The sequence below is a fragment of the Typopeltis vanoorti genome, chromosome 5 (assembly GCF_054136105.1).
Source record: "Typopeltis vanoorti isolate ZY-2024b chromosome 5, IOZ_Tvanoo_1.0, whole genome shotgun sequence".
In the NCBI taxonomy this organism is placed as follows: Eukaryota; Metazoa; Arthropoda; class Arachnida; order Uropygi; family Thelyphonidae; genus Typopeltis; species Typopeltis vanoorti.
The window spans coordinates 116778558-116797883 of NC_143553.1; the positions used below are offsets into that span (position 1 = coordinate 116778558).

At 34.8% G+C, this 19326-nt stretch overlaps 1 protein-coding gene across 2 annotated transcripts in view; it reads right to left on the reverse strand.

The window, feature by feature from the left end:
• LOC150106744 (neural cell adhesion molecule 1-like) overlaps window positions 1-19326 on the reverse strand; it is a 199101-nt gene that overhangs the window by 125252 nt on the left and 54523 nt on the right. For both annotated transcript variants that reach the window (XM_090392680.1, XM_090392679.1), the window contains exon 4: window positions 11193-11519. In XM_090392680.1, the coding sequence (XP_090248806.1) occupies window positions 11193-11519 (327 nt within the window). The remainder of the gene's footprint in view (window positions 1-11192; window positions 11520-19326) is intronic.

Below are 19326 nucleotides of genomic sequence, written 5' to 3' on the forward strand. Positions count from 1 at the left end.
GCATGAACAAATAAGACTTTTAATTCACTGAATAAAAAAAAAAAATTCTCTGATTACTTTGTGGCATGAAATTTCACATGGAAAAAAATGTTATTTTCCTTCTAAAATTTGTATAACACATCAACGACACCCAATTGTTCATTTAAATTTACACATTTTATTTGAATAAAATATTATTTACAAATTGTATTTACTGAATCTAACAATACAGAAAATAAATAAATTCAAAAATACATCAAAGGTCCTTCCATGCTTGTGGAATTGCCATCATATGGTTTTTGACAATGTGACTCTCATCTGAAAGTTAATTTTTCATTTGGTGTTCGTTGGGAATTTATTACTGTAGTAAAATTAAGGGTTATATATTTATTTCTTTGAAACCAATACATATACTTCTGAGAATTATTAAAAGCTCAAAATATTTTGTTACGTTTCCAAAAGCATTTTAAAGTATACATTATGTTTTCACGTTTTGGGCATCAAATTTCATTTAAATCAAGAACAGGCCTCCCTATTAACCTCGTTAATGTTTTTGATTTTTCTCTTCCTTTGGCAAGTAATATATGATAATTCCATGTTGATTCTATCATCCAAGTTCTTACTTTGTCCAAAGATAGTGAACCAATTTCCTACTTCAGCTGATGCTTATATTTTATTAACCAAAGAATTCTGTTTTTTAACTCTTTCAGGTAATTTTTTCCAACTACAAGGTGATTTTGTCAATGCATATCTTACAGTAATTCCATCAGAAATATAAATTTCTTGAGGAAATAAATTTGAACTCTTATTCAAAAGAAATTTTACATCAATTATAACAATGATAACTGAAAATTCGTATTTTTCACCCACTGTCGATTTTTTATAATCGTTTTCCTTCATTCTTTTTCTTCATCTTCTTAGATTACTTCATATCGCACCACAAATAAATAGTTATTTATTATTATTATTTCACTGATTATTAGCTCTGATCGTATACTTTATGGTAACATTCGTTTACAAAATTCTAAACAATTAGAACTTTTCACAAACAAACTTTCAAAGAATTTGTGGCTCACCCATTATTTTTGCATTACCAAACACAAATCACAAAACAGCAGCTGCAGTAGATGAACGATTACCTTAAGTCCAAAGTCACTCAACTCTATGGTATTTTCTTATAGTACTCTTTACACTTACCATGGCCTACCCTGACCGTTCCTTCAAAAAGAACCTTTTGTGCAGATGACTCAACGACATGTTTTCACATGCTGCTGGATATAGTCTTGGTGTGTTTTTATCTTACTTTGTGTTGTAAAAGGTAAAAGTTGTATATGTGTTATCTGGAGAGTACAAACATTTTTTCTATACCAAACTTTAAGAGTTAAAGTCATGTTTTGGATTAATTAGGTGCTCTCTCTCTCTGTAAAACAACCAAATTCTAACAGTTCAGGTTTTCGATTATGTGACAAATTGTTTTCAGATAACTCAAATAATGTCAATAGGTAGCATTAGACAATTTCTAAAATAATCAAGACATGAATATTAATTTTCAACACTTTTTCCTCGTCCTGGCATTAATTTTACAGTTGTGATTTTTTTAAAATAATTAAACAGAATTTCATTAAGATATAATGTTGTGGATTTAAACATCAAGTTCTAATCAGAATAACTGAGTAAAAAATTCACTGTGGAAAAACACAATAACAAAAGCACACATCTTTGTTCATTTAAGTTTACTAATACATATTTTATTATGCTGATATACTATTTACAAGTACATTCACTGAGAAAAATTCGAAACATGTAATTACCTAAAAATATTTCACAATATTTAATTTAGACTCTTAACGTTTTCCAAAGAGTTCAATGAATAAAATTTTTGTTACTCACTGTTTCTTGGTTATATTACATCAAAATAGCTGGTCATGCAATAGAATTTTTAAATTAGATACCATGGTAAACACACTTCCATACATTTGATATTGTGTCAGTCTGGAAAAGACACCATGCCTCCTTAAACATTCTGTGTATTCTTTTGTCAGCAAATATGCAAAAACAGTTTTTGTAAACTGTTCGTAAATGTCCCAAAATTAAGAATCTTTATCGAATTGGATAAAATCTTGAAAGTCTAATTTTACCATTGATGAATTTAAATGATTAGCGATAATTTTCTCCATTATATGAACAGATGGTAATTCAGTTTCCAAAAATAGTAAATGATTATCAATGTCATACGTTTTAGGTGAAAATCTCTCAGCTTCCTCATAACTAATAGAAAAAACTTTACTTCCATCAGCTCCTGTATCATCAAGTATTAGTTCCCCATTTTGGCATTTCCGAATATAACAATCACCGAGGTCCATTTCGTAGTCAACTCTTCTTTGCAAGTACCCTAAGATATCAGACCACTTCCTGCATAACTTTTCCCAAGTGGTCCTGGATAAATACATCACAATGTATGTGTCTTCTAAAATACTAATCAGTTTCCATCATTTTAGAGCTATGTGAAGAGTTTTGTCTCATGCTATTTTCCTGAAGAAAGAAATTTCAATGACTTTTGTGGCTCACCCATTATTTTACTTTCCTTTCCTGGATACCAATCACCACAACACACTACGATAGCTGCACAGGATGAATGAATTGCAGTAACTGCAAAGACACTTGACTGGTTTGTTTTTCCTTATAGTACTGTTTACCTGACCCTTAACCCAGACCATTCCTTCGAAAATGAAACTTTCATGCAGATGATTCACGGAGATGTTTCTACATGCTGTTGTATATGATGTCGATGTGAGATTATCTTACTTTGAGACATCATAGGGAAAATCTTATCTCTGTGGCTCGAAGGGTATTCTATATTATTTGTCCTTATTATGTTAAGTATTTTATACTAAAAAAGTGTTTTTAATGTTAGACCATGTGACTATTTCTCTCACTCATATCTCACTCATGTCCAAAATTGTAGGGATGGGAAAAAAATAGCATTAGGTGGTGGAAGTGAAAAGACCGTCAAGAGGGTGACAGATGTCTTCCCTGCAAAGCTCCCCCACCTAACCCCATCAACCCATAGTTCTCCCCTCTCATCCAGAAGATATCTGCTCAGCCTAGTGGAGATAAGCGAGCTCATCTTTTGGAGATATCTTTTAGTGATGTCACCTCCAACTGATACTGATAACTTTTTTGGAAAAATAAAATAAAAAAAACGCATTTTTTATGATAACGTTATAGGAAAAAAAAATAAAAACATTATTTTTTCCCTCCAAAGTTATCAGTATCAGTTGGAGGTGACATCACTAAAAGATATCTGCAAAAGATGAGCTTGCTCATCTCCACTAGGCTGAGCAGACATCTTCCGGAGGAGAAGGATGAGACTAGGGGATGATGGGGTTGGGTGGGGGAGCTTTGCAGGGAAGACATCTCTCACCTTCTTGACGATCTTTTCACTTCCACCACCTAATGCTATTTTTTATTTATTTTATTTCCCATCCCAACAATTTCGGACATATGAGTGAGAGAAATAGTCACATCGGACATATGAGTGAGAGAAATAGTCACATGGTCTAACATTAAAAACACTTTTTGAGGATAAAATACTTAACATAATAATGACAAATAATATAGAATATCCTTCAAGCCACAGAGATAAGATTTGCCCTATGATGTCTCAAAGTAAAGTAATCGCACATCAACATCATATCCAACAGCATGTAGAAACATGGCAGTGAATCATCTGTGCGAAAGTTTCATTTTCGAAGGAATGGTCAGGGTTAAGGGTCAGGTAAACAGTACTATAAGGAAAAACAAATGAGTCAAGTGTCTTTGCAGTAACGGCAATACGTTCATCCTGTGCATCTATTGTAGTGTGTTGTGGTGATTGGTATCCAGGAAAGGAAAGTAAAATAATGGGTAAGCCACAAAAGTCATTGAAAATTTTTTTCTTCAGGAAAATAGCACGAAACAAAACTCTTCACCTAGCTCTAAAAGGATGGCAACCGATTATTATTTTAGAAGACACGTACATTGTGATGTATTTATCCAGAACCACTTGGGAAACGTTACACAGGAAGTGGTCTGATATCCTCGGCTACTTGCACAGAAGAGTTGACTACGAAATGGACCCCGGTGATTGTTATATTCTGAAATGCCAAGATGGGGAACTAATACTTGATGATAAAAGAGCTGATGCAAGTAAAGTTTTTTCTATTAGTTGTGAAGAAGCTGAGAGATATTCACCAAAAATGTATGACATTGATAATTATTTACTATTTTTGGAAACTGAATTACCATCCATTCATGTCATGGGGGAAATTATTACTACTCGTTTAAATTCATCAATAGTAAAATTAGACATTCAAGATTTTATCCAATTCGATAAAGATTATTTATTTTGGGACATTTATGAACATTTTACAAAAACTGTTTGTGTAAATTTGCTGACAAAAGAATACACAGAATGTTTAGGGAGGCATGGTATCATTTTCAGACTGACACAATATCAAATGTATGGAAGTGTGTTTACCATGGTAACTGATTTAAAAATTCTTTTGTGTGACCAGCTATTTTGATGTAATGTAACCAAGAAACAGTGAGTAACAAAAATTTTATTCATTGAACTCTTTGGAAAATGTTAATAGCCTAAATTGAATATTGTGAAATATTTTTAGGTAATTACATGTTTTTCGAATTTTTCTCAGTGAATATACTTGTAAATAGTATATCAGCATAATAAAGTATAATTTGTAAACTTAAATGAACAAACATGTGTGCTTTTGTTGATATGTTTTCCACAGTGAATTTTTTACTCAGTTATTCTGATTAGAACTTGATATTTAAATCCACAACTTTATATCTTAATGAAATTCTGTTTAATTATTTAAAAAAAAATCACAACTGTGAAATTAATGCCAGGATGGGAAAAAGTGTTGAAAACTAATATCCATGTCTTGATTATTTTAGAAATTGTCTAATGCTACCTATTGACATTATTTGAGTTATCTGAAAACAATTCGTTCACATAATAGAAAATCCCAACTGTTAGAATTTGGTTGTTTTACAGAGAGAGAGAGAGAGAGAGCACCTAATTAACTCAAAACGTGGCTGGTTTACCAACTATGAGTATACTCATAGTTGGTAAACCAGCCACACACACACACACACACACATGCCAGCTACAAGTATACTCGTATGACACCTACTGCCAGCAACGTGATTACTGTACTGACCTTGAAAATATGAAAATGCTTGGCTTCTGGAGCTAGCATTAAAAACTGTGTATTCTCATAGATGGTATATGCTCTGCACAAACCAACTATGAGTATACTCATATGACACTTATCGCCGGCAACGAGATTACCATACTGACCTTCAAGAAGTGAAATTGCTCGGCATACGGGAACAGACTATGCCGAAGTATCGTGGCAGCGAACGTGTTAAAGTTTGGTATAGAAAAATGTTTGTACTCTCCAGATAACACGTATACAAATTTTACCTTTTCCAACACAAAGTAAGATAAAAACACATTAACAATGTATCCAGCACCATGTGAAAACATGTCTTTGAGTCATCTGCGCAAAAGGTTCATTTTTGAAGGAATGGTCAGGGTAGGGTATGGTATGTGTAAACAGTACTATATGAAAATACCATAGGGTCGAGTGACTTTGGACTTAAGGTAATCATTCATCCACTGCAGCTTTTTTGTGTTGTGGTGTTTTGTGTTTGGTAATGTAAAAATAATGGGCGAGCCACAAATTCTTTGAAAGTTTCTTTGTGAAAAGTTCTAATTGTTTAGAATTTTGCAAACGAAAGTTACCATACAATATACGATCAGAGCTAATAATCAGTGAAATAATAATAATAAATAACTATTTATTTGTGGTGTGATATGAAGTAATCTAAGAAGAAGAAGAATAAAGGAAAACGATAATGAAAAATTGTCAGTGGGTGAAAAATACCAATTTTCAGTTATCATTGCTATAATTGATATACAATTTCTTTTGAATAAGAGTTCAAATTTATTTTCTCAAGAAATTTGTATTTCTGATGGAATTACTGTAAGATATGCATTGACAAAATCACCTTGTAGTTGGAAAGAATTACCTGAAAGAGTTAAAAAACAGAATTCTTGGTTAATAAAATATAACCATCAGCTGAAGTGAGAAATTGGTTCACTATCTTTGGACAAACTAAGAACTTGGATGATTGAATTCTGGATGAATCAACATGGAAATATCATATATTACTTGCCAAAAAGAAGAGAAAAATCAAAAACATTAATGATGCTAATAGGGAGGCCTGTTCTTGATTTAAATGAAATTTGATGCCCAAAACGTGAAAACGTAACATGTACTTTTAAATGCTTTTGGAAATGTAACAAAAGATTTTGTGCTTTTAATAATTCTCAGAAGTATATGTATTGGTTTCAAAGAAATAAATATACAACCCTTAATTTTACTACAGTAATAAATTCCCAACGAACACCAAATGAAAAATTAACTTTCAGATGAGTCACATTGTCAAAAACCATATGATGGCAATTCCACAAGCATGGAAGCACCTTTGATGTATTTTTGAATTTATTATATTTTCTGTATTGTTAGATTCAGTAAATACAATTTGTATCTAATATTTTATTCAAATAAAATGTGGAAATTTAAATGAACAATTGGGTGTCATTGATGTGTTATACAAATTTAAGAAGGAAAATAACATTTTTTTTCCATGTGAAATTTCATGCCACAAAGTATCCAGACAATTTTTTTTTTTTTGATTCAGTGAATTAAAAGTCTTATTTGTTCATGCAAGCCCTCAAATATTTCAAGAAACTGACAAATCTTGGAAGCAAAAAGAATAATAGGGTATTAAATTTATAGCCAGAATTTTAGTGGGGAAGATTTCACCTGAAAACTTAATACTCTAAGAATTTGGCTATTTTATTTTACAGAGCCATTTGTTAATAATAATATTAGTCAAATAAAGGTAACATAGAAATTAACAAAGTATATATTACAGAGCTAATATTCATTGAAATAATAAGAAATAACTATTTGTTGTGCTGGAAAAAGAAATTTCTAAAAGAATACGCAAGGGCATGTTCAAAACCTTGATTGTCAAATATCTGTTTCTTAAAATTACTAATGCTAAAGAAAAAAAAATTAAAATAAATAAATAAATTTCAGTTACAGAAATAGGTTAAGAGCACAAGGAATCACAGGTAAAATTAATAGTCAATACTGGTTTTAAAAATTTAATGTAAACATTAATTTACTTTACCAATAATTTCCCATGGGAATGAAGAATGAATAATTTTAGGATATGTGTCATCGCATATCTTGTGAATGCTGATCACTTATTCATATGTAAGTATTTCAGAAACATCCAAAGTTGAGAAAATGCTACCTTTTGAACAATACCGCAATTTACGGTTGTGACTCTTGTCATCTTAATGAAAGACCCCTTTGAAGAAAACCGCTCGCTGGGGGATATAACATAGCATCTATGGACTGAAATCTAAAGGACAAAGTACTGAACTATTTCAGGTTACAGTATTTACAGAAATTTCATTCTTTGTGTTGTTTAGAAGAGCCATTCAGGAAAGCTGTAAGTAATTTTAAATTATCATTAGAATTTCTAGAATACATACAAAAGGTTTTGTAATCCATTTAACTGTCCGTTTATTTTAATTTATTTATTTTTAATACCGTAGAGACACCAGCATAGAATTAAATTATTCAGAAGAGCATAGTACAAGATGTTCCCATGCTGGAAAGAAATGTAAGTTCATTTTTTTTTAACTTAAACATAACAATTGATAATTGTAATTTCAATAATCAATGCTCGTATGTTTCGGTAAGCGTAATTCTAATACTGAATAGTTTTTTTTGTTTCGTAAGAATAATCATAGGGTACATATTAGAGTATCAACATGGATACATTAGCGTGTTTTCATCTAATGTGTATGTGTGTTTGAGGGACACCAGCTTATAATTAAATTATTCAGAAAAATCTCCAAACACAGCTGCCACTAGACTCTACTCTACTCTATGCTACTCTACTCTAAGAATTCTCACCCTTTAACAGGAAAGAAATACCCCAAAATGTATTGGAAAATTAGTACATCCATCTATAAAAGATAAAAAATGCATTTTTGAGTGACATTAGGCTATAATTAAATTATTCAGAAAACTTGAAACAGTGCCGCCATCACGACTCTACTCTACTCTAAGAATTCCCAGCCTTTAACAGGAAAGAAATACCCCATAATGTATTGGAAATTAGTACAGTCATCTATAGACAACCAAACAAAACATGACGGATGTGTGTCACCCTGGGAAAATTCCAAGATATTTTATCTCAAAAACATCGCCCACAATTCCATAGCCAAACCAAAATACCATGTGTTATCACAGAGAGACATATGTTCCCCAGAAATTTCCAAACACATAACGTCACGATTCTTATCTCTAAAATCACCAAACACACCACGTGATGTCCCCGACAGACGAAGACCCCAGCGAAATTCCAAACATTCTAAAATCTATGACAACAAACATTCACATCATGATTCTTTATCTTATCTTGATCTTGATCTTGTCAGAAGTGTCCCACCAATCACAACTTGATTCCTTATACACTAATATATCCCCCTTTCTATTCAAAACAAAACGTCACTTATTTACAACTAACAAATGACGTCACTTATCTACATCTCTTAACAATACACACCCACGTCACGATTCCTTATCGATCTTGATCTTGATCTTGTCAGAACTGCACCACCAATCACAACGCAAATCCTTATCTCTATCATCATCCATAATGCCATACGCGAACTAAAACACAAGAACTGAAGCCATTGACACATATACCCACAGGGAAATTAAAAAACATTCCATAACCATGACGTCACACACAATGACGTCATCAACCAATCACGTCACGATTCCTTATCTTATCTTGATCTTGATCTTTTTGCATTGAATCACGTGGAATCACGTAAAATATCATTTCGGTGGAATGCAGAATAGGTTCATTCTGTAAAATAGACAAATCCTGACAGAGAATTGGTACAAAGAACAAAGACTTCAAATTTTCTGCGCAATACTATATAATCACTGTAATTGGATATTGCAGCCGCTTTCACAAACCGGTTAAAATGGGGAAAAAATCTATGCTGTGCTATGGGAACTTGTAAAGCTTAGAGAAATTTTTTAATTCTGGATGAGTAACCTTTCGGAATAATATGCTTTTACCACCATTGAAATATCATACGGGCATGAGCAAAAATGATATTAAAATAATCTCAGTGCCTCCTGCAATGTCAACTGTGAGTTATTGTATTTTGCAATAATGGCCGGAGCAAGTAAGGCTATGCTTCCAGTGTATTCTTTCTGTTAACTACAAGTATTTGTTTTTTATAGATTTCTTTTATTTTGCGAAAAGAAACATGCTAGCGCTATCGAGCTTCTCCAACTGAACAGCCTTCATGAAACTTCTTTGAGTCCTAGACTGGATCCGAAGCGCACGACTTTCTAGAACAGGCATGTCATACAAGCGGGCCGCATGAGGCCCGCCAAACGTTGTAACCAATATGGTTATTTAACTCTTGACAACATCGAATTAAATTAACATATTTCAAAAAATCACCATTTCCACTTGAGATTATTTTATACGCCGAACTATCGAATTTAACCGAATTTTAACGAGCAAGTCTACGTACAGTGCTACGTCCGCTGATTACAGCAATCGGAGGTTATCGGTTAGCAATTTTCAAGTCGTAAGAAAGTGTATCGTTTTCTTTATAATTAATAAAGAATTTATAAAAATAATGTCCAAACCTTCAACCAGTATGAGTAAAAACGATTAATTGAAAAAGAACACCGTAGTTTTCAAGAGAAATGGGAATTACAATATTTTTGTATTGAAGGGAAAAAAATAATGCCTGATATGTAGAAACTCTATTGCATTTTGCAAAGAATATAATATTAAAAGGCATCACGATATAAATCATAAAGAAAACTATGACAAATATGTTGCAAAACTTCGTGAAGATAAATTGTCAGAATAAAAGTTGACACTTCAAAATCAACGAAGTGTGTTTACCAAAACAATTGAAGATAACAGAGCTACGATAAAAACCAGTTATTTGTTATTACATTTAATTGCCAGCAAGTCGAAAACATTCACTGAAGGGGAAATTATTCGCGAAATTATATTATTAAAGCAGTTGAAGTGTTGTGTACTGATCAGTTAAAGAAATTTAAAAATATAAGGTTATCTCGAAATACCATTGCTAGCAGAATTGACGATACAGCTGGAAACTTAAGGAATCAACTAAAATCAATAATTTCAACATTTCAGACCTATTCTTTTGCAATTGAGAAAGTACAGATGTACGGGTTATCGCTCAGCTCGCTGTTTTTTTCGTAGCTCTGGTATTTTTTCTGTTCGGTAGCATATATTTATATGAATAACTATTTTCAACTTTAAAGAATAATAATGAAACTGCGGAAAGATCAAGACTAACAGACCAGCATGTGCAAGCAATATTGAAAATAACTACAGTTCAACAAATTCAACTATACATTTTGAAGATTTCGTTAATGAAAAACGTTGTCAAGTTTCTTCAAAAAAATGATATGTATCATCTTATTTAAATATATAAACTTTATATTTTATGTATTTTTGTAATATGGTTGTATTTTATACTTACTGTAATGTTAATATTAAGAAATCGGTTTCCTCTGTATTTAAAGATTTTTTTTTGTTGTTGCGGCTTGAGGTATAATTCTAAATTTGTCCCTTGTAGGTAAACGAGTTTGACATGCGTGTTCTAAAGAAACTTATCGTTCATACCTACTGAGCAACCGACACCTTCGATTTTTTAATAATTCTGTCATTATGAAGAAAAGGATGTCTACGCATTACCCAAATTAAGCGATGTATAAATCTAAATTGCCTTACAGATTAGGACTACTTGTGGAGTAGGATTTCAATCACGAGAAAATATGATTTCCCTTGAAGTTATTACTTGTATATACATAACATCTGTAAAATGAGAAGTGGTGATAATAGAAACTTAAAAAGAAAATAAATAATTTAGATGATGAAGATAACAAAATAAAAATTAAAATAAAACAAAAAAAATAATAAAACCATATAAAAAAATAAAGAGAAGATGAAATTTATCAAGAAAAAAGAATGAAAAAAGGACTCACCATGAGTGATTACCGTTGCATAAGAGAGCGATCGAAAATTTCCTTCGTCATAAGTGACTTCGCACTTGTAATCGCCTTTATCTTTTGTTCTCAGCGGAAAGATTTGCAAATATGTAGATGTCTCGTTATGGAAAAAACGAGAGCGATCTGGGGGCAATTCCTGCAGAGGATTCTTAGACACGTCACTATACAAGTAGATTTTTTTCCATTCATTCGACACTTTTTTCGCCCATGTAATGGAGTAAACTGCACCGAACGAGGAAATGTCGACATTACAAGGAAGATCGACGGCTTCACCAACAACTCCGATCACACTAACATTACTCCCTGAAAGACATCGAAATCGTACACATTTAACCAGCAGTCATTAATACAATAATTTTAATGCAATTGATAATTCAAAAATTAGACCCTTGCACTCGATTGATGGGATATAGCACGTTTGACTTGTATAACACAGACAGGTAAGCCAGTTGAATTTTTTGGTGTATTTTGACTTTGCGGACAAAAATTGTAGCCTCTTCTATTTGCACTTTAGCCTTAGCATCACCATTTGCAGTCAGTAAACAAAATTCGGAGAACTACGAACCAAACGAACACAGACAGAAACATTGTTGATCAAGTACCGGACTTGATGCATGATGTCAGCGTGTATTCGCCCAAGCATCTCGTCACTTTTCGATTGCTTTATTCGAGCTTGTCTTCTACGCATCCCACATTCACTTTTGGTAAACATATCACTAACATTAGCCACATCATCTTCAACAAATAGTTCATTTGTCAGTTGACTGTTTTTAGCATCTCTGTCATAATTTCGTATGTTTTCAATATAAGCCCTATAAGGATAAGTGTCTGATGCCACATTCACTAGTTTATCTTGGAGAAAAAAGTCAACTTCACTGAACACGGAATGGAAGAAATTGTTCACGACACCAACTGAAGACTCTTCGATAGATTTACCATTATTGTCAGTGATGCGCACACGAACGCATAGGTATGATTTTCCCTTGTTGAAGTATTCTTCAGATGTACCTGGTATGCAAAATTCCACAGGATCTCCACTGTCAGTATAATGAATATTGGTGGCTAGGTGACATTAGAACTTCTTTGCACACACAACTTGACACTAGGGTGGGAAAAAAGATCTAACTCTGACATCATATCCTTAGCAAAAGGTATCATCTCGCTTGCCCTTTTTAGTATTCGTTTTTTTCTTCTTACTTCTTTGACCTCTCTGAAGTTATTGGAACGCCTAGCGCAAGTGAATGAATGCCGCGCGGTAAACAACGTAGCTAAGGGCGAGAATCTCCGAGAAAGAGAGGGAAAATATAAGGGTTAAGCTCCCCCCCACACACACACAGGGTTTTTTTTTTGGTTCCATGGTTCCTGCGCTCTTGGACGTTGGCTCTCCGTCTCCACCAACGGGATGATTCCGGGTCGGCAGTAGAAGTCATGAATGGCTTATCGAGGTTCGCGAGGCAAGGCTAGCTATCTCTTCATAACAGATTAGCTAAGCTGTATTGTGTGACCGACGATACAGCTGTTCATGCGGTTCCAGAGAGAGAGAGAGAGACCAGAGTGGCACACCGCCTTATCTTGACGGAGAACCTAATCGTGCTGCTATCATATGTGACCCGAAGAACGGTAACCCACAACGGTGCATTGATGTCCAAACAAGGCTGAAGACAGAACATAAAGTCATTCCATGGGATGGTAACGTAGAATTTATCTGATTTTCAATTAAAGATATGAGAGACTTAATAGGTTAATTTGTGAATGAACAAGTTGTAGAGAACTCAGTGAATATCCCATTGAAAGCGTTAACAACAGCGTCTGCTGATTTCGTCTTTAGTGTTCGAACCCATGCAAATCGGGAAAAACAATCAATACACTTAAGAAGGAAATACACACTCCCATTCTCTTTTGATGGGAGGACATATCTGCCAAATCACATTGAGAAGTGTGTAAAAGTGTCGGGACTTTCATTACGTTTAAACCTTCTTCTAATGGGTTTATGTCTCACATAAGTAGGCTGTGTTGCTTACCAACTTTTCATATATAGAAAATTTGTGTGTGTCTGTAAAGATTTGATACTTCCAAAACTAACTACTGTATTAGGATTATATTAATCTGCTAACTTTTCCATCACTAACAATAATTTTTTTGTTTACAGGTGAAAATCAAGAAACATCGAAAAAGTGCAGATACTTGATTTTATAGCAGTACTACTAATATTAGTGTATGTGGGAATTGGGATACTCATGTGGGAAGCAGTATAAAAATCACCCAATCACACATCTACATCAGAGAAATGTTACGACAAGGAAAACACCACATGCATTGGTCACGAGTGAAAATTCCTATTTCTTTATGTAACATTCAGAAAGATAAAATTGTAAATAATATCTGTGAAATAAATGTGTAAACTTAAATGAACAAATGATGTCGTTGATGTGTTATGCATATTTAGGTAAGATCATTTTTGAAATGACAGTGAATTCACACACAATTTGTTCATTTATTGAACTTTAAGATCTTACTTTTAGACAAATCAAAATATTCGGATGACTTATGAATAAAATATGACTTAGAATTAGAATATGAATATAGAATAAAATATGGATGAGCTGTGGAATAAAAAAATTGTGTGTTTGAGGGACACCAGCATATAATTAAATTATTCAGAAAAGTCGAACACTGTCGCCATCTAGATCTACACTATGAATTCCCAAAATCTTTAAGAGGAAAGAAGTACCCCAAACTATATTGGAAAATTAGTACTGCCATCTATAGACAACCAAATACAAAATTTGACGACAATGACGGATATTTGTCACACTGGGAAATTCCAAGATATCTTATCTCAAAACATCGCCCACAGTTCCATAGGCAAACCAAAACATCACGTGATGTCACAGCGACATATGTTCCCCCGGAATTTCCAAACACATAACGTCACAATTTCTTATCTCTAAACATACCCACAATGCGTTACAAGAACCAAACACACCGCGTGATGTCCCTGACAGAAGGGGAACCACCAGCAAAATTCCAAACATTCCAAACTCTATCTTATCACTATCTTTCAACCATAATAGGGGTAGGATAATTGGGGGAAGTGACGTCAGTGTCATTGGTGTGTGTTGTTACCAGATGTACATAAGTGACTTAATTTGTTAGTTGCAAATAAGTGACTTAATTTGTTAGTTGTAAATAAGTGACTTAATTTGTTAGTTGTAAATAAGTGATGTAGTCTAAAATTTTAAATGTTTTGAACTTTGTACCAGCATACTAAGAGCTAATATTCAGGGAAATAATAATAATAATAATAATAATAATAATAATAATAATAAATAACTCTTTATTTGTGCTGGGAAAAGAAGTAATGTAAGAAGTTTGAAGAAAAAGGAAAATGATAAATCTACAGTGGGAGGAAAAAGACGAAGTTTCAGATATCACTGGTGTTATTGATACTCAATTTCTTTTGGATGAAGGCGCAAGTTTATTTCCTAAAGAAATTTGTATTTCTGATGGATTTATTGTAAAATATGAATTGACATCAAAACCATCAAGTTGGAAAGAATTAGCTGAAATATTAAAAAGAAGAATTCATGGTTAATTAAATATAATAATCAGCTGAAATGGGACAATGGTTCACTATCTCTGGATAAACTAAGAGTTCAGATAATAGAATCAACAAACAACAGTGTGAAAGGTGTGTATTTTTCAGTTTGTTTAATTTCTATATGTTAGATTCAGAAACACAATAACCCAGCCACTGGGGAGGGCAAATTAGTCTTCTCGGTGCGGGTCCCAAGCCCTGATAAATGGGGAGGATTGGCGTCAGGAAGTGCATCCGGCCATAAAAAAAACCATGCCAAAAAAAAAGGATGAAATACTGAATAACAGAGAAAGGACCACGGCTAGGGCGTACCCCGTAAGCGACACGCAGTTCTGTCGCCCGAGGACTGTGAGAAGTGGGCTATGACTACTGAACCAAGGACGGATTCGGCTAAAGAATCGAGTCCAACAGAAAGAGAGTGTGTGTAAAGTAAGAATCGGGTCGCTGAATGTGGGTACGATGAATGGGAAGAGTAGAAAGATAGTAGACATGATGAGAAGAAGGAAGCTGAAGATCTTGTGCATGCAGGAGACAAGGTGGAAGGGCAATAAAGCAAAGGAGCTGGCGGAGGGATATAAACTGTTTTATAGCGGTGTGAATGAAAAGGGAAGAAGCAGAGTTGGAATTATCATCGATAAGGAGCTGTGAGGGTGGAGTCTGCTAGGTGTGCTGGAAGAATGATCGGATTATGAGCGTATAGCTTGAGATGGGAGGAAGTGTGGCTACGCCCCACAAGTAGGTTGTGATGAGGAGGAGAACGAGACATTCTGGAGAGAACTTGACCAAGTAGTAATGGGAATTCTTGATGGTGAAAGAGTGATCGTCGGATCAGATCTGAATGGGCATGTAGGAAGGTGACGAAGCGGTGAAGAAAGGGTACATGGGGTTGGAGTAGTGGTGAAAGAAATGAAGAAGGTAAAAGAATCATAGAATATGCTGTGGCTTTCGATCTGGAACTCTCTTCTTGAACCACGCTAACACGTGGTTCAAGAAGAGAGTTGTGCATCTGATAACCTATAAGAGCTGGGATAGAATGAGTCAGATTGACTATATTATGTGCCATAGGAAACATCTGAAGGAATGAAAAACTATAAAGTGATTAATGGAGAAAGTGTAGCAGCACAGCACAGGTTGGTTGTGGTAGACTCTGATATAAAAGGGGAAAAGAAGAATAGACGGAAGTGGTGGATACAGAGGAGAATAAAGTGGTGGAAATTGGAAGAGGACGGCCCATGGAATAAGTTTAAAGAAAAGGTATTGAAAGAAATGAAGTTAGAAGAGGATATGGAAGAATGGTGGGACGTTAATAGTCGAAATATTAGAAAAATTGGGGAAGAGGTGCTTGGTATAACATCAGGAAAGGGGCCGCCTGAGGATAAGGAGGCATGGTGGTGGAATGAGCTGATGCAGTTGGAGATCAAGGAAAAGAAAGAGGCAAAGAAAAAATGGAACATGACTGGAACTAGAGCCGACAAGGAGCATATAGATTAGCGAAGAAAAATGCAAAGAGAGCTGTGGCAAGGGCGAAAGCGAGGGCAGTTGATGAGGTTTATGCAGAACTGGAGAGAAACGGTGGTAAAGCTCAGTTACTGAGAATAGCGAAAGCCAGAGATAAGGCCTCGAAAGACATAACATCAGTCAAGCAAATAAAGGATGCATCAGGAGTAGTATTACAAGAGGAATACTAAATCAGAGGAAGATGGAAAGAATATTTCCGTAAACTACTAAATGAGGAGAATCCGAGAGAGAGGTGTGAAGACGGAGAGTCAAACGAGAGACTGGTACAAGACATAAGTAGAGAGGAAGTGGATTGGGTACTGAGAAAAATGAAGAATGGAAAGGCTGTGGGGCAGACCAGATACCTGGGGAAGTGTGGAAAAGTTTGGGCAGTGAGGGCGTGGATATGTTATGGGATCTGATGAGGAAAATAACCCAACAGGAAAAGATACCAGAGGAATGGAGGAAAAGTATTCTCGTCCCAATCTACAAAGGAAGTGGAGATGTTCAAGACTGTGACAACTATAGAGGGATGAAGCTGATGTCACACACATTGAAGATATGGGAAAGAGTAATTGAAGGGAGGATACGGCAGGAAACGAAAATGGGTGAGAAGCAGTTTGGATTTATGACAGGAAGAGGGACAACGGATGCGATATTTGCCCTAAGGCGATTGATGGAGAAATATAGAGAGATGCAAGTGGAGCTGCACATGGTGTTTATAGACCTGGAAAAAGCATACGTCAGAGTGGCCAGACAGGAGGTATGGAGGTGTATGAGGAAGAAGGGGCTGTCGGAGAAGTACGTGAGGTTGGTGAAGGAGATGTATGAGGGAACAGAAACTCAGGGCAGGTCTAGTGTCAGCATGACAGAAGAGTTCCCCCATTGTCATAGCGCTACACCAAGGGTCATTTCTGAGCCCCTACCTCTTTGACCTGGTCATGGATGTACTAGTGGAGGATGTCAAGAAGGAGGCGCCATGGAACATGCTGTTTGCCGACGACATTGTTCTATGCGAATCATCCCGAGAGAAGCTTGAAAATACCCTGGAAGAGTGGATAAAGGTATTGGATGAAAGAGGCATGAAAATTAACCGGAAGAAGACTGAATATATATCAACGGAGAGTGACGAGGATATGATCATACGACTTCAGGGTGAAAGGCTAATTTCAGGGAAGAAATTCAAGTACCTTGGGTCAGTCGTCGAAAGGAATGGTGACTTGGATGAGGAAATACAGCACCGAATAACATGCGGCTGGATGAACTGGAGGAAGATGAGCGGGATCCTGTGCGACAAGAGAGTGAGTTGTAAGAGGAAAGGAAAGCTCTATAAGATGGTGGTGAGGCCGGCGATGCTTCATGGCGCAGAGACGTGTCCTATAACAAAGGCACAGGAGAGGAAGATGGAGGTAGCGGAGATGCAGATGTTGAGATGGGTGAGAGGTGTGACAAAGAAGGACAAGATAGGAAATGACTACATCAGAGGGACGGTTAAGGTGAAACCAATTGGCAAGAAGATACCAGAAAGTAGGCTGAGGTGGTTCGGACATGTAGAAAGGAAGGGTGAGGAGCACGTTGGTAAATGAGTGGAGTATATGGAGTTTGAGGGAAGGAGCAAAAGAGGCAGGCACAAGCTCAGGTGGAGGGATAAGGTGACAGAGGATCTTAGGGAGAAAGGATGGAGTCCGAAGGACGTCCTGGACCGGAGAACTTGGAAGAGGAAGGTTAAAGATAGGTGCGCCGACCCCGTTTAACATGGGATAAGGTATAGTGAAAGAAGAATAAGAAGAAGATTCAGAAACACAATATTGTAAATAACATTTCAGTCAAATAAAATGTGTAAACTTAAGTGAACAACTTATGGTGTCATTGATGTGTTTTGCAAATTAAGAAAACCACATCTATGTTTGAACTCACCATGAATTCACACAAAATGTTTTTTTGTTTTTTTTTGGCTCAGTTATTCTGCTTCGAATTGTAATAAAGATAACATTTCAGTTGAAATAAAAATAAATAATTATTTATTTGCGTTGTAAGAAATAGCTAATATAATAAACGAGTTAAAATGTATATAAATATCACTATTGTGAAATTAATGCTGGGAACAGAAAAAAACCGCAAGGTTTAAAGTAAAATAGAGAAAAACGACCAATCAGATTGAAAAAAATATATAGAAGCATATCAAAAGCCCGATCAAGTGATGCGAATTTTGGGTTGCAAACTAAAATTTGAGAAATATTGTTCTATCTGAAATACAAATTTCTTTAGGAAATAAAGTTGAGTATTCATTATAAAGAAATTTATAATGCTAAGTTATTTTAGTATTTTAACTGATACTATACTTTTCATGTTGATTCTTCTTCTTCTAGAAGTTCCAAAGAAGATGCGTCCATACTTATCTGAGAGGACAACAGTCAATTGTGTCTAACGGAAATGAGTCAAACACGGGACTTGACACCCTTCATTCTTTGCATTTGCATATACTTGATGGTAAATTGCTGCCTCTCCTGTAAAATCTTAGATAATCTTGTTTGGAAAAGCATATTTTGAATTTTTAAAAGTAAAATAGAGAAAATACAACCAATCAGATTGGAAAAAAAAATTAGGAGTGGAAATACCAAGTAGTTGTACAAACTGTCGCACTACATTGTGAAAATTAACAGAATAGGCAGGCGGTGAGTTTATTTTTCTTCCCATGATGTCACTAAGTAGTGATCCTCCAGAAATGGGTAAATTCATAGCTATGAGCAAGAGTGCAAATGAAATTAACAAAACAGACAGAAGGAAAAAGAGACAACTGCATTTACAAGTTATTTATAGCAATTTCATTCTTTCAGTGCTTGTGTTTGTGTGTGTGTGTTGTGCTCTGAATATATGGTCATAATTCAACTATTTTGGAATATCTATTTGCAATCAGAAGTTCGTTAGTTCCAAGAAAACTCACTCATTCTGGAGAGAAAGAAAGTTAATCTAAATTATCATTAGAATTTTTTGACTACATTCAAAAGTTCTTCT